Source organism: Mauremys mutica, chromosome 6, assembly GCF_020497125.1.
Source record: "Mauremys mutica isolate MM-2020 ecotype Southern chromosome 6, ASM2049712v1, whole genome shotgun sequence".
NCBI classification, from domain to species: domain Eukaryota; kingdom Metazoa; phylum Chordata; order Testudines; family Geoemydidae; genus Mauremys; species Mauremys mutica.
Genome location: NC_059077.1, coordinates 130,704,784 through 130,720,998, shown reverse-complemented (window position 1 = coordinate 130,720,998; position 16,215 = coordinate 130,704,784). Strand labels below are relative to the sequence as shown.

At 50.1% G+C, this 16,215-nt stretch overlaps 1 protein-coding gene across 3 annotated transcripts in view; it reads right to left on the bottom strand.

The window, feature by feature from the left end:
- ELP1 (elongator acetyltransferase complex subunit 1) overlaps nt 1–16,215 on the bottom strand; it is a 123,750-nt gene that overhangs the window by 52,304 nt on the left and 55,231 nt on the right. For all 3 annotated transcript variants that reach the window (XM_045020783.1, XM_045020785.1, XM_045020782.1), the window contains 3 exons: nt 13,540–13,713; nt 9,658–9,764; nt 1,974–2,077 (listed from right to left, as the gene is read on the bottom strand). In XM_045020783.1, the coding sequence (XP_044876718.1) occupies nt 1,974–2,077; nt 9,658–9,764; nt 13,540–13,713 (385 nt within the window). The remainder of the gene's footprint in view (nt 1–1,973; nt 2,078–9,657; nt 9,765–13,539; nt 13,714–16,215) is intronic.

Sequence of the window (16,215 nt, the reverse complement as noted above, 5' to 3'; positions counted from 1 at the left end):
GGGAATCAGAGCGCTCTGGGCTGCCCGCCGCGGCTGGGATTTAAAGAGCTCTGGGCTCCCCGCCGCGGCGGGCAGCCCGGAGCCCTCTGATTCCCCGCCGCGGCTGGGATTGAAAGCGCTCTGGGCTCCCCGCCGCAGCGGGCAGCCTAGAGCCCTCTGACTCCCGGACGCGGCTGGGATTTAAAGGGCTCTGGGCTCCCCGCCGCGGCGGGCAGCCCGGAGCCCTCTGATTCTCCGCCGAGGCTGGGATTGAAAGGGCTCTGGGCTCCCCACCGCGGCGGGCAGCCCGGAGCCCTCTGATTCCCCGCCGCGGCTGGGATTTAAAGGGCTCTGGGCTCCCCACCGCGGCGTGCAGCCCGGAGCCCTCTGATTCCCCGCCGCGGCTGGGATTTAAAGAGCTCTGGGCTCCCCGCCGCGGCGGGCAGCCCGGAGCCCTCTGAGTCCCGGCCGCGGCTGGGATTTAAAGGGCTCTGGGCGCCCCGCCGCGGCGGGCAGCCCGGAGGCCTCTGATTCTCCGCCGCGGCTGGGATTTAAAGAGCTCTGGGCTCCCCGCCGCAGCGAGCAGCCTAGAGCCCTCTGAGTCCCGGCGGCGGCTGGGATTTAAAGGGCTCTGGGCTCCCCGCCGCCGCGGGCAGCCCAGAGCGCTCTGGTTCCCCGCCGCGGCTGGGATTGAAAGCGCTCTGGGCTGCCCGCCGCGGCGGGCAGCCCAGAGCGCTCTGATTCCCCGCCGCGGCTGGGATTTAAAGGGCTCTGGGCTCCCCGCCGCGGCAGACAGCCCAGAGCCCTCTGAGTCCCGGCCGCGGCTGAGATTTTCTTTAAGTTAAAAAAAGTTAAAAATTTAATTTTTTTAAAATAGCACCAAACTTTAAGGGTGCGGCTTATAATCAGGAGCGGCCTATACTCGGAACAATACGGTATATAAAATCATGAGTGATGTGGAGAAAGTGGATAAGGAAAAGTTATTTACTTATTCCCATAATACAAGAACTAGGGGTCACCAAATGAAATTAATAGGCAGCAGGTTTAAAACAAATAAAAGGAAGTTCTTCTTCACGCAGCACACAGTCAACTTGTGGAACTCCTTACCTGAGGAGGTTGTGAAGGCTAGGACTATAACAATGTTTAAAAGGGGACTGGATAAATTCATGGAGGCTAAGTCCATAAATGGTTATTAGCCAGGATGGGTAAGAATGGTGTCCCTAGCCTCTGTTCATCAGAGGATGGAGATGGATGGCAGGAGAGAGATCACTTGATCATTGCCTGTTAGGTTCACTCCCTCTGGGGCACCTGGCATTGGCCACTGTTGGTAGACAGATACTGGGCTAGACGGACCTTTGGTCTGACCCGGTACGGCCGTTCTTATGTTAACCTGTTCCACCCGGCATTTAGCTGCGACCCTCGGAGTAACTTTCCCAGACCTGAAGAATAGCTCTTTATGGCTTGAAAGTTTATCTCTCTTACCAACAAAAGTTTGTCCAATAACAAGATATTACCTCATCCACCTTGTCTCTCTAATATCCAGGGACTGACAACTACACTGCTTACAGGAAGTGTAACAAGATCCCACAACTTAATTTGGCTATACTGTTCAGCTGTATTAAGCGTTTAATGCCATATAAAATATTGACAAGTATTGCATGTGCACACAGTGCAGAGCTGCAGTTGCCATGGGGACCTACCATCTAAACATCCCTACATTTGCATCTCCAAATTAATGCAGGGTTTTCCATAATAATGCTGGATTTTGTGCATTATAAACCACCAGACATTCTCTGTGCAAGGAATGTGTAGGTGGCAACGCTGGTCACACACAGCTCACCCTGCAGGCACTAATGAGAAGAGAGCAATGTTAAGGAACGTTTCTAGACCTTGTTCTCCCGATGCTCAGTCCTACTGGCCCACACGAACACATGGTAGGTGTCTGGGGCTAATTTTCCAGAACTAGGCGCTGAACCCACCAGCTGTTCACTTACTTCTCCACCAATCATGGCCAGTGCAGTCTGCACACATGGAGAAGGGAACCGAACAGCAGAGCCAGTGCTGCTCCTCCACGGTTCGAGAGCTGGAGTGGGAGCCTCTGAAGATTAACAGAGAAAATTAAGGCTATTTTCCAACTCAGCTAATAAAACAAACATTACACCTACACCCTTTGCCACACATGCCTCATAAAAACAACATAGGTATGTTATACAAGTACATTCTGTTGTAATAGCAGCAGCACATGATATGAAACAGAACTGAGCTTGGAGACCATTTCAGTCCAGCATATAGCAAATGTAACAAAATGGTAATTATCAGTAATATGTATATGAATCCTATGTATGCCTCAGTTTCCCTCTGTACTTTGCACTGCTACCCACTGAGGGTAAAAAGCTTGTGTCTCCTCTTGGCGAAGAACAGTAGACATGAGGCGTACACGTCACCTTGCCATCTGGGGTGCAATGAATGGGTCATCAAGTAACTGCCTGGAATCTGCTGAAACTGACCCACAACAATGGAGAATCCAAGAGCCAGTGGGAAGCCCCAACTACCAGAATGTTCACACCTAGCTAACAACCAGAAAGGAGATTTTCCCTCACCTCTCAGCAGGGAAGCCAAGCCAAGGCCCCAACTTTAGAACAAAGGGAAAGGTGCCGGATGGCGGAGTTAAGTGCTCCCTTTGAAGAGACACAGGGCTCTCACCTGGGCCTGAGAAAGGGGCAGAGAGAGAGGGAGCGAATGTGGAATGGAGGCCATAGCAGCTTGGCTGGCTGATCGCACGGTCTTAGCCAGATGGACTATGTCTTAACTTTTATTTCTCTGTGCTAATCTAAGGACTTCCGATGCCATGTATCAGTTGAATACCAAACACTACTCTGTTTGCAGGGCCGGCTTTGGTGAAAATGGTGCCCTGGGCGAACTTGTATTTTGGCGCCATCCCTCTCACCATCACCCCTGGCTCCTAGGGGCTCCTCTCACCCCCACCCCATCGCCTCCGGGCCATTACCTATACTTCATATGGAGTGTCCACAGGAAAGTCCATTCAATGTGGATGGGCATCTCCCATGGTCCATTGTGATTTAAGTGTCCCTTGATGAGCCACTTACTTTGACTAGTCCCTTCAAAATGTACTGGCTAACTACCTTGTGGGCGTTACCCCAGGAGCAAACATTTGAAATACAGGTACAGAGCCAATACTCATAACTTCAAATACAAAAATGATACATGCATACAAATAGCATAAACATATTCAGCAAATCATAGCCTTTTCATAGATATCTTACATGCCACATTTTGTACAGATCTGTTGCAAATATATTTTAATCAGATAAGGTCACAATGAGTAACTGCTACAACTAGCAAATTCCCAGGCCACTGTCAGCAGCAGCGCAGAAGAAAGGGTGGCATGATATATGGTGTATCGCCACACTTACTTCTGTGCTGCTGTGGTGGCTGTGGTGCCTGGCGCTTGGCCTGCACGTCAAGGCCAGCTTTGCGCTGTCACATGGGGACTGCATCTTGCCAGAGCCCACAGCCCTCCTGCAGCCCCTGGCCACTTCTGGCTCACCACGAGCATTTTGACAGGAAGTACCAAGCAGTAATAACAATAAGAGAGAGAGAGAGAGAGAGAGCGCGCGGGACAGTGTGTGTGTGTGAGAGAGAGTGTGCATGTTGGGGAGTGTGAGACTGTGTGTGTGTATGACAATCTGTGTTGGGAGACTGTGAGAGGCAGCGTATGTGGCTGTGAAAGCCTGTGTGTGGGGGGAAGTTTGAGAGACTGACGCTAGGACTTTAATTCGAATTTAGCAGCGTTAATTCGAACTAACCGCTCAACCGTCCACACCAGGAAGCCATTTAATTCGAACTAGAGGGCTCTTTAGTTCGAATTTGGTACTCCACCCCGACAGGTGGAGTAACGCTAAATTCGACATGGCTAGCTCGAATTAGGCTAGGTGTGGATGCAAATCGAACTTAATAGCTCCGGGAGCTATCCCACAGTGCACCACTCTGTTGACGCTCTGGGCAGCAGTCCGAGCTTGGATTCTCTGACCAGCCACACAGGAAATGACCCAGGAAAATTTGAATTCATTTTCCTGTCTGGGCACTTTGAATCTGACGTCCTGGCTGGACATCGGGGCGAGCTCCACAGCACCTGCAACGCTGCAGAGCTCTCCAGCAGAGGAGTTCATGTTATCTGTGAATAGAAAGAGGGACCCAGCATAGACTGACTGGGAACTCTTCGATCTGATCGGTGTGTGGGGCGAGGAGTCTGTGCTTTCGGAGCTGCGCTCGAAAACAGGGAATGCGAAGACCTACGAGAAGGTCTCCAAAGCCATGAGAGACAGAGGATACAGGAGGGATGCAACGCAGCACCGCGTGAAAATCAAGGACCCCAGACAAGGCTACCAAAAAATCAAAGCGGCAAACGGACGCTACGGAGCCTGCCACCACTGCCCCACCAGTGACCGTGGACTCTGACGATGGGACAGTGTCGACGGCCAGTTCCTCGGTGATGTTCGTGGACGGGGAAGATGAGGAAGGGTTTGTGGAGGACGAGGCAGGCGAGAGCGCTTACAACGCTGGTTTCCCCGACAGCCAGGATCTATTCATCACCGTCACGGAGATCCCCCAACAACCCTCCCCGGCCATTAACCCGGACCCTGAATCAGGGGAAGGAGCAGTCGGTAAGTGCTTTAACCATGTTAACTTTTATTCTTAATATAACAGGAATCTTAACTGTGTGAAAAGGAGGTCTCTCTAGATATGGGGATAGAACAGAAATCATCCGTGGAGATCTCCACGAAGCTCTCCTTGCGTTAATCGAAAAGCATCAGCAGGAGGTTCCTGGGGAGAGCTGCCTTATTGGGTGCTCCGTGGTAGCACAGTTTTCCGCGCAAGGCTTTCATGAGGTACTCAGGGAGCACTGCCTCCCCGAGCACGGCTGCATCGGGCCCTGGTTCGTGCTAGCTTTCACGCAGCATGCGCTCTCTATCTCCTTCAGTGACCCTCCTCAGGGTGATCTCGCTCGGAGACTCCTGCATCTAATTAGGGTAATTACTGTAATTTTACGCCTGGTCCAAAGTATTTTTAAAAAATCTACGGACAGACGGCATAGCACAGACTCAGCACGCAGCTGCGTGACGAGCGTAACGGAAAGCCAAAGAATATAATGGACGCTCATGGAGGGAGGGGGGAATGAGGACGCAAGGTATCCCACAGTTCCTGCTGTCTCCGAAAAGTATTTGCATTCTTGGATGAGCTCCAAATGCTTCTAGGGTCAAACACAGTGTCTGCGGTGGGTCAGGGCATAGTTCGGCAATTTGCGCACACACCCCACCCACCACCAGAAGTGAAAACAATCCTCTGTTGACTCTTTTACATGTCACCCTATCTTTACTGAATGCTGCAGATAGACGCGATGGTGCAGCACTCAACACCAACATCCTTGCTCCCCCCACGCTATGGATGGCTGATGGTACAAAAAGATGGAAATCCGTCCTCATCATCAGCCTATTGGCACATGGGGCAGTGCAAAAGGGCTGGTAACCATGCCGACTAGCATCAGTAAGGTCGATCAAGGGCGCCTGTCCCTAATTTTTGATGGCAGATGGTGCAATATGGCTGGTAACCGTCCTCATCATTGCAACAGGGGGCTGAGCTCCATCAGCCCCCACCCTTCATTGTAAATAAAAGATTCAATTGCCCCTGGACTAGCAGAGGGATGATGGGCTCCTTCATCCACACTCCTTAATGTCCTGCCTGGACTATCATTGCAGCTGGAGGCTTCCTTCCACTCATTTCTCACAAACAAGTCACTGTGTCTTATTCCTGCATTCTTTATTACTTCATCACACAAGTGGGGGGACAATGGTATGGTAGCCCAGGAAGGCTGGGGTAAGAACGGAATGAACAGGTGTTGTTGTTGCAGGAGCACCCCCTGTTAATAGCATACAGCTCATAATTTATGCAGGATCGGACACAGAGCAGCTGTGCTCTCTGGTTCTATGATACAGTGGTTCTCTAGTACACTTGCCCATAATCTAGGCAGGACTGATTCTATTTTTAGATACCAAAAAGGAGGGACTGACTCAGGGAGTCATTCCCAATTTTTGCTTTTGCGCCCCTGGCTGCTCGGCCAGGGGCACTTATGACAGCACCAAATGGTGCAGTGCAAAAGGACAGGTAACCATGCCCATTTTATTACCATCTTATTACCAATTTATGGTATGGTAGATGGTACAATATGGCTGGTAACCATCTCTGCTGTCATGCAAAAGCAAAAGCATGCTGCTGTGTAGCGCTGCTGGCCCGCCTCTGTCAGCGGCATCTAGTACACATACGGTGACATACACAAAAGGCAAAACAGTGTCCATGGTTGCCACGCTATGGCGTATGCCAGGGCAATTCTGGGAAAATGGGCTTGAAATGATTGTCTGCCGTTGCTTTCCCGGAGGAAGGAATGACTGGCGACATTTACCCAGAATCCACCGCGAAAATGATTTCTGCCCCAGCAGGCACAGGGGTCTCAACCCAGAATTCACAGAGACAGCCTAGACTCAGTTAATTGTTCGCAAAAATGTATCTTTGCAAGGAATTCACTCCCTGTTTCCCATCTCACAGCTTCCACTGTCTCCAGACCTGCCACAGCATCCCCCTCGCAGAGGCTAGCAAAGATTAGGCGGCGAAAGAAAAAGACAAGGGACAAGATGTTCGAGGAACGTATGGGCTGCTACCTAGCAGAGGCGGACCAGCAGAGCCAGTGGAGGGAGACCGTCTCTCTGTGCCAGCGCTCACACAACGAACGGGAGGAGAGGTGGCGTGAGGAAGACAAGCAGGCGACTGAAACAATGCTTGGACTAGTGAGGGAGCAAACGGACACGCTCAGGCGCCTTGTGGATGTTCTGCAGGACCGCAGGAGGACAGAGACACCCTGCAGTGAATCTGCAACCGCACTCCCCCGCCACAAAGTCCCATACCCCCCCTCACCAAAAATAATCAGGAGGAGGGGCGGCCGGGGACGTGAATACTGTCACTGCACCACAGCACAGTGCTCAAGTACCCAAAAGCTCTCATACCCTACATTTGCCGAAGTCCTTCACTTCCAGACTCACAGTAGTCCCAATCCCAGTCCCATCCCCTAACTGTCTACTTAATTAATAAAAATGCTTTGCTGTTAATTACTGTTTCCGTTATGTTTTTTCAAAGAAGACTGTGTTTGAATGGGGGGCGTGGGGAAGGGGGTGGTTAATTGCATAGGACAGTCACCTTTCCCAGGGTACAGACACGGGGGCAGGATCAGCAGCGGGTCACACACACGGTGCAGTCAGTAGGCACCCTGGTCGGTTTTTGGAGGTGGTTTCCAGGATCTGTGTGGGCGGGGGAGATGTGACTTTGCAGCGGGGGAGGGCGGTTACAGATCTTATACAGCGGTCCTTGTCCTGGACCGCTGAGTCACGCAGCTGAGGAATCTGTATCCGTCCTCCTCCACCACAAGGTCACATATCCGCCCGCACACAGAATTCCATAAAGAGGGATGGCAGGCTCCGTTGAAAGAAGCATTCCGGCACTGCGGACCGCTCTAGGAGCAGGAGCCTGTCATTCCTTGAGTTTAGAGGCGGTCTTTACATCACCGCACACCCTACCCAGCACAGCCTGCGTCCCAGTTTCAACCCTTTCACGAAAAGTTATGAATAAAGAAACCTTTGTTAAGTAATAATGGGACATGTATTTTATTTTTACACGTGTGCTTGAAGTGGGGGTAACGGGGTGAACGGGGTATGTAACCGAAGAGGAGAGTCAACAGTAACTGGGTAAAGAAACAGGGGCAGGTTCAGCTTCTCTGTAAAGAAACTGAACAGTCACAGGTCACGCTGCTCGCTGGTATTTGAAGAGTTCCTTGTCGCTGTCCCAGGCGCCTGTATAGGGCTTCATGAGCAAGTGCATTAGCGGGCAGGCTGGGTCCCCGAGGATGACTATAGGCATCTGCACATCCACAACAGTTATTTCGTGGTCCGGGAAGAAACTACCTTCCTGCAGGCGTCTGAGCAGCCCACAGTTCCTGAAAACACACGCATCATGAACCTTGCCCGGCCACCCGACGTTGATGTTTGTAAAACGTCCCCTATGGTCCCCCAGTGCTTGCAGCACCATTGAAAAGTAGCCCAATTTCTCAACAGCTGACTGTGGAAGAGGTGGACGATAAAGTGCGAGGAGGAGAAAACAGCGATGATCGCAGCGGGCTCCATGCTTGCAGTGCTGTGGCGTCCGCGCTGTCACTGACCAGAAAAGTGCACGAACAGATTGCCCGCAGGCGCTTTCAAGGAGGGAGGGAGGGAGGTTGTGATTGATGGTTCAATGACGACAGTTACCCAAAACCACCCTCGACACATTTCTCCCCCCAGCAGGCATTGGGGGCTCTACCCAGCATTCCAATGGGCAGCGGGGACTGCGGGAACTGTGGGATAGCTTCCCACAGTGCACCGCTTCCAAAGTCGACGCTGGCCCCGTGAATGTGGACTCAGAAATTCGAATTAGTGTATTTAGTATGGATACACAAATTCGACTTCATAAGGTCGAATCCACAAATTCGAACTAAGTTGATTTGAAATAGTCTTGTAGTGTAGACAAGGCCTGAGTGCACTGTCACTTTAAGTCCCCCCTACCTCCCTGCCCGGCCCGGCTCCCGCCCCCCTCCCCTCACTCATGTAAAGGTTTTGCTCCTCCTGGCCCCGGCCCCACCAGCCTCTGCAAGAGACCGAGCGGCGCAAGGCCTCAGGCAGGTAGGGACTCGGCTCCGCTCCCGGCAGCAAGCCGCGCCGCTCTGGGCTTCCCGGGGCTGGGGCAGAGCTGGAGCCCTCAGCTATCCGGCTGAGGAGAGAGGGGCCAGAGGGGTGGGGAGAAGCCCGCCGGCCCCACGCAGGGGTGGGGCCGGAGAAGAGAGGAGTCTGGCCACAGCCAGCCAGGGGAAGCCTGAGCCCCTTGTGGTGGCGCCCTGGGCGTGGGCCCATTTGCCCGGCCCTAAGGCCGGCACGATCAGTTTGGAAAAGGCTGCCTGGTGTCACCTGAGGAGGGTCATTGATCCCTGAAGGGTGTACAAGTCTCTACCAGGAGTCTCTCTCAGGTGGACTCTCTGGGCAGAACTCATAGTGCCAACAGGCGTGCTGGAGCCCAGGGGCTCAGTCTCGGAGGTGGTGATGCTCCCGGGCCTACCTTGAAGGAAGAGTGGGACCCTTTGGGGGTCTGGCACACTGAAAGAAGGGGTTCCTCCGAGGGACTATTTAACAGGTGGGGCACAGCATAATTCCTGCAGATCCATGATAGCAGCAGCGAGAGGGTGGTGGGGTCTATGGGCTCAGTCGAACATTTGTTCCATTAGGGATAAAGGGGCTAAAGTCACTGAGCCCCCAATACCACTTCTGTCTTTCGAAAGCCACTGAGCTTGGCCTTTCATTTCAAAACACAGCTACAGCCTCTCTTTTCTTTAAAAATTAGATACGTTCAGATACAAATCAGTACTTTAACAAAGTCCAAAGAGACAAGTAATGTGAAAAGCAACATCATCAACTTGCAAGGTCCATGCACATTCTTATACTTCAACTGGCTAGTTAAACTGCAGGACAGATCCGTGACAGCCATCAGTCCCTAAGCCAGCCATCTTGACGGGTATCTTACACTCACCCCAGAGGTACTTCAGTATCTGCCCATCATCCAGCTGCAGAGCTATTGCTCTGGTCTTTGGATTACAGCACAGGCTGATCACATCCCCATCCACAGGCATAGACAAACTAGAAAAAGTACACGAGAGAGAATATTACAATGCTACAGTGGATATGCATCCAGTGCACCGGACATGCCTCTACATTTAATGGGGTGGGAAGGGAGCGGCTAGCAGACACTGTTTCTGGTAGTACTAGTTGGAGTGAATGGATAGATAACACATTAGTCTCCATAACAGCTCTCTGCAGAGTGATGTTAAACTTGCACCAATTCAATTAATACTGTGAAGAAGAGAGTAAAAGTCCTGGCCCCAGTCCCTCACTGGCCTCCACTGGCTTGGAACATGTGCCTGCCAGCAACACTTCACTGATCATGGGGCACTAAAGTATTCACTCTCATCATGAGTCTTGGGATGTACAGATGGGCATGTTTTAACCCCCCTTCCCAGATGGCCAGAGAGCCTGCAAAGCTCACAGCTGTTGCACATTCGACACAACTCAAACATGGTTCTGACCTGCCTACCTCACAGGACCGCAACATGTTGGGCACTGCCAGGTTTTAGCGGGTCCCCAAAGAAATGGATTTCTACAACATACATGGGCATGTCTGCCCATGTTTCTATCCAACACCCTTTGAATCTAGGAGCTTTAGTAGAAAGAGAACTCAGGCTAAACCCATCAGCAGACAATGGGCACCACTACAAAACATGGAGCTTTCCCAGCAAGATACCTGGCTGTGGGGCTCACTGAGAGGTGCCTGGAGCATGCTGGGAAGGCAGAGGGGGTTGCAGCTATAGTCCTCTCATTGGTCAAAAGGAGCCATTACTAACTTTTATAGTAACTTGAGTTTTTTGAGATGTTTTGTCCCTACAAGTGCTCAACCATAGGATGCATGCACTTGTGTGCTCTCAAATGGAGAATGCAAAGCAGTGTCCATAGTCCCGCGCTTGTGGAAAGTAGCACCTCGTGTCCCCACACAAGGGCACGTAAAGAGGACATTTAACCTGCTACCAATTGGTTCCTTCTTGACTGTGAAGCACAGCTGAGGGGGAAGATGACGGGAGGTGGAGCACTCACAGGGACAAAACACCTTGAAAAACTCAAGTTACTGTAAGTTAAGTAAGCGCTCTGTGTATATGTCCCTATGAATGCTCCTCCGTCAGAGACTCCCAAGAAGTAATTCAGTGAGAGATGGTGCTCAGGAGGTAAGTCTAAGATGGTTTGGAGGACTGTATCACCGAAGGCAGTATCGTCCCTGGAAGGACGAACAGCAGCATAATGCTTGGCAAAGGTATGGATGGAAGACCAAGTCTCAGCACTACAAATTTCTTATATAGGAATACCCCTTTAGTAGAGCTATAGAAGTAGACAGAGCTGTGGTGGAATATGCTGTCACACTGCAGGGGGGCTGCATTCCAGTCTCTCTGGTCAGGCCAAGATTTTTAGCAAATGTAACAGGAGGAAGCAGACCTCACTGGGACTAGAGATTGCTGCATTAGAATGACCTTGAATGTAGCTCCTCTATCATTCCATGATCTGCCTGTACACACCTTATCCGCAGACAGGATGTGGGTGCCTCCAAGGCAGCAGAGGCAGTTTGAATGCATGTCACTATAGGGAAAAGACCTGTGGCAGGTCTGGCGAGGCTTAAACCCCAAGGTCTTTGGCATAACCCAGGAGGTGGCAAGCCCAAGTAAAAGAGGAGAAAAGGGATTTGCTTCCTTCTAATCACAACTATAAAATAAACTAATTAGAACAAAATAACTAAGAAATGGAGAAACTGAACAACTAATGGAATATCGAGAAATGGCTGGAAGCCGTAGAATCAGCTGGATGCACAATCGCTCTGTCTTGAGCTGCGGGCAGTTGAGAAGGAACTGCATGGCGGCTGGTCCTTACATTCCCTTGTTAGGAGGCACAAGGTGCTGCTTTGTGCAAGCATAGGCCCAGACACACTGCTTTGCATTGTCTGGTTGAGCGTGCACAGGTACTCCTATGGTGGAGTACCCATAGGTGCAGATACTCAGAAGAGAAGCAGATATTCTGATCAAGCGCCCATTCAATTTTACTACCCCCAAGTGGTAAAGTTAATTCTGGTGGCTCAGCTGCCCCCTGGCATGAGCAGTGGGGACCCTCAAGTTGCTTGGACAGGCCACAGAATCCATTACAAACTACCAGCTGGGTGTGGCAGTAGGGGAAGATTCTTGGCTATTCCCAGAGCTCAGGGCTGAGAGGAAATGCTAGACTGGCATCCCTGAAGAGCCAAGTCCCCTATTTAGCTTCTTGTCTCCATTCCCTGAATGTGTTTGGCCCTGACCCAGTGGGAGCTCCCCTGGGAGAAGCATGACACTGCCTTGTGCCCCATACTCATGCAACAGCATCTCTGCCAAGACCCCAGTAATGTGCTGGCCCTAGGGGCAGAGGCCCCACATGGACTCTTGTATTACGGAGCCATTTCCAGCATTCCAGTTGCCGCAGCACACAGGTATCCAATCTGATGCGATACCTTTTGCCAAGAAATCCCCACAATGAGCCACAACATGTCAACAGTAGGGAGAAGCCTGATAGCACCCAGAGTTTACGGGGTGCACTGCCTCACCAGCAGGAGCCAGCCAGCACCTGTACCACAAGCCCATCCCAGGCCCCTGGAGCATAAGAATATAAAGAATGGCCATACTGGGACAGACTAAAGTATATCTAGCCCAGTATCCGGTCTTCCAACAGTGGCCAATGCCAGGTGCTCCAGAAGGAGTGACCAGAACAGGGAATCAACAAGTGATCCATCCCCTGTCGCCCATTCCCAGCTTCTGGCAAACAGAAGCTAGGGACACCATCCCTGCCTATCCTGGCTAATAACCATTGATGGACCTATCCTCCATGGACTTATCTAGGTTTTTTTTTAACCCTGTTATAGTCTTGGCCTTCACAACATCTTCTGGCAGGGAGTCCCACAGGTTGCCTGTGCGTTGTGTGAAAAAATACTTGTGTTTGTTTTAAACCTGTTGCCTGTTAACACAAGAAATAGGGGTCACCAAATGAAATTATGAGAAGGAGTAAACAACACTTCCTTATTTACTTTCTCTAACCAGTCATGATTTTATAGACCTCTATCATATCCCCTCTTAGTCATCTCTTTTCGAAGCTGAAAAGTCCCAGTCTTATTACTCTCTCCTCATATGGCAGCCATTTCATACCCCTAATTATTTTTGTTGCCCTTTTCTGAAACTTTTCCAATTCCAATATTTTTTTTTTTTGAGTTGGGTCAAACACATCTTCACACAGTATTCAAGACTGTCGCTGCACACTGAGTGGAGGTTTTCAGAGAAGTATCCACAATGACTCCAAGATCTCTTTCTTGAGTGGTAACAGCCAATTTGGACGCCATCACTGTACATGTATAGTTGGGATTATGTTTTCCAATGTGCATTACTTTGCATTTATCAACATTGAATTTCATCTGCTATTTTGTTGCCCAGTCACCCAGTTTTGTGAGATCCTTTTGTAGCTCTTTGCAGTCTGCTTGGGATTTAACTATCTTGAGTAGTTTTGTATCATCTGCAAATTTTGCCGCTTCACTGTTACCCCTTTTTCAAGATTATTTATGAATATGTTGAATAGGACTGGTGCCAATACAGACCCCTGGGGGACACCACTATTTACCTCTCTCCATTCTGAAACCTGACCATTTATTCCTACCCTTTGTTTCCTACCGTTTTACCAGTTACCAATCCATGAGAGGACTTTCTCTCTTATCCCATGACAGCTTAGAGGCCTTTATTCATTTCTAGAATCACTTGCAAGTTTTCATAAGCAGCACAAGGAGTATAAAGCTCCTTTCCAATACCGGAGATGTAGGCACCCTCCCTCTGCCTCAGGACCTCCAGTCAGATGGTGGATGATGGAGTGCTCGGCAAGCTGCCCCTGGCTGACTGCCAAGAAGGTGTCATCCTGCAGCCAGGTGAGAAGCCGGAATGTCAGAGGATTCACCTGCTTGCCCTCGCCGCAGCACACCTCGACTCTGTATGATTGAAAGAGAGAGATTGAGAGTCAGTGTCAATGTGCCAGTCACACCCACCATCACTACCTGGAGAAGAGAGCCATCCCTGACACTCCAGTCAGCAAGGGGACAGAAAAGGTTACTAACCCATTCTGTAACTGTTGTTTTTCCAGACATGTTGCACATTTCATTCTGCTTCAGGTTTTGATGCACCCAGTGTGCATAGTCGGAGATTTTTCCCTTACCAGTACCTGTTGGAACAATGCATGTGCTCTCTGCCACCTTGTGCTGCTGAGCAATGGTATAAAGGGCAGAGTCACTCCCAACTCCCCACAGCACCTTCTTAGTTGACAGACGGTGCTATACAGGGGTAGGGAGATGGGACATGGAATGGACATGTGCAATGCATCTCAAACAAGAGTTACATAACAGTTTAACAACCATTTTTCTTCTCCGAGTGATTGTGCATAACCACGCCACTTCAAGTGATGCACACTTGGTGAATTCAAGTGATGAATTCAGAGGTGGGATTGGCGTCTCTCTGAACAGTGATTGTACAACTACATGTCCAAACCTGGCATTGTCTCTAGAATGTTGAGATATGGCATAATGAGATGCAAATGTATGTACTGATGACCAAGTGCAGCTCTACAAATGTCCTGTATAGGCACTTGAGTTAGATAAGCGTCAGAAGCTGTGTGCCATCTCATCAAGTGTGCTACCACGCTACTTGGCAGAGTCACACTGGCAATGTGCTATCACAAACAGGAAATCCATGACAAGATTCTCTGAGTCGAGACTGGAGTACCCTTCATCCTGTCCATGACTGCCATAAACAGCTATGAGAATGATCTAGTTCTGTCCAAGTGAAAAGCTAATGCTCTCCTGACATCCAATATATGGGCACAAGGCTTAGGAAAGAAGGCTGGTAGTTACATTGCCCGATTAGGTTCTCACTTGATGTCACTTTGGTCAGAAACTTAAGAAGGGGCATAAGAATACTTTTAAAAGTGTCCTTTAAAAAAATGTATATGGTGGGTCAGATACCAGGGCTTGCAATTTTCCTACTCACCTCGCAGAGGTAATTGCCACCAAAAAAGGCTACTTTAAATGAAAGATGAAGCAACGAACAGGTAGCCAGTGGTTTAAAGGGCAGCGTTGTTAACATCAGCGTTGTTAACATCAGATTTAAATCTAAAGGAGCGATACAACCCTTTACTTGGGAATGATAACCAGGCCAGACTCTTCAAGAATTTGAGTGACAGACTAGAAAAAACTGAGTGATTAGCAACTGGAGGGTAGAAAGCAGAGATAGCTGCTAGGTGAGCCCTGATGGAACTAACAGGAAGACTTTGTTGTTTCAAATAGAAGAAATAGTCCAGAATATGCTGTATAGGAACCCGGCCTGGAGAATCCCCTTTTGTTGAGACCACAGGGAGAATCATTTCAACTTTAACAGGTAAATATACCTAGATGATCATTTTCGGCTATTCAAGAGGTCGTTTTGCACATCCCTTGAAGAGGCTTCCTCCTGGGGTGTTACAGCCTGCACACTCCATGGTTACAACGAAGAGCAACTGGCACAGGATGAAGAAGGTGACCATGGTCCTGTGAAACAGGACTGCTTCTGGAGGCAATGTCAATGGAGTCCTGATTGAGAGACTCAGCACAGCGGAAAACCAATCCTGGCAAAGCCACGCCAGTGCTAGGAGGATCATGCAAGTATAATGCTGCTTGACTTTTAGCACCCTGGGGATGAGTGGAACCAAAGGGGAACAATAAATGAATTTTGTCTTTCCAAGGCAACAGGAAAGCGTCTGTCAGAGACACTGGACTGTGACCTGCTCTTGAACAAAACCGCTGATGCTTTATGAGTTGAGTTACAAAGAGGTCTATAAAAGCAGCAAAGAATCCTGTGGCACCTTATAGACTAACAGACGTTTTGCAGCATGAGCTTTCGTGGGTGAATACCCACTTCGTCGGATGCAAGTAGTGGAAATTTCCAGGGGCAGGTATATATATGTGGGGAAACCCCAGGCTTAAAATAGTCTGGAATGTTCCAGACAACCGGATGGCAGGAGACATTGAGGTGAATCTCTGTGTTCCAAACACCCAAAGGTGCATCTCCTCTTGGCAGAAAAGATACAATATGGCCCCTCCCTGTCTGTTCATGTAGAACATCTCTACTAGTTCTTACAGATAACACAGAAAATTCCTTCCCTTGATGTGGGGCAGGAAAGTGTGACAACCTAGATCAGGGGTGGGCAAACTACGGCCCAGGGGCCGCATCTGACCCTTCAGACGTTTTAATCTGGCCCTCGAGCTCTCGTTGGGGAGCGGGGTCCAGGGCTTGCCCCGCTCCGGCGCTCCAGCCTGGAAGCAGTATTGAAGGCTTTTCCCCTCTGTACGGCTCCTGCAAGCAGGAGCATGTCCTCTCTCCAGCTCCTACGCTTAGGGGCAGCCAGGGCGCTCCGTACGCTGCCCCTGTCCCAAGTGCCACCCCTGCAGCTCCCATTGGCCAGG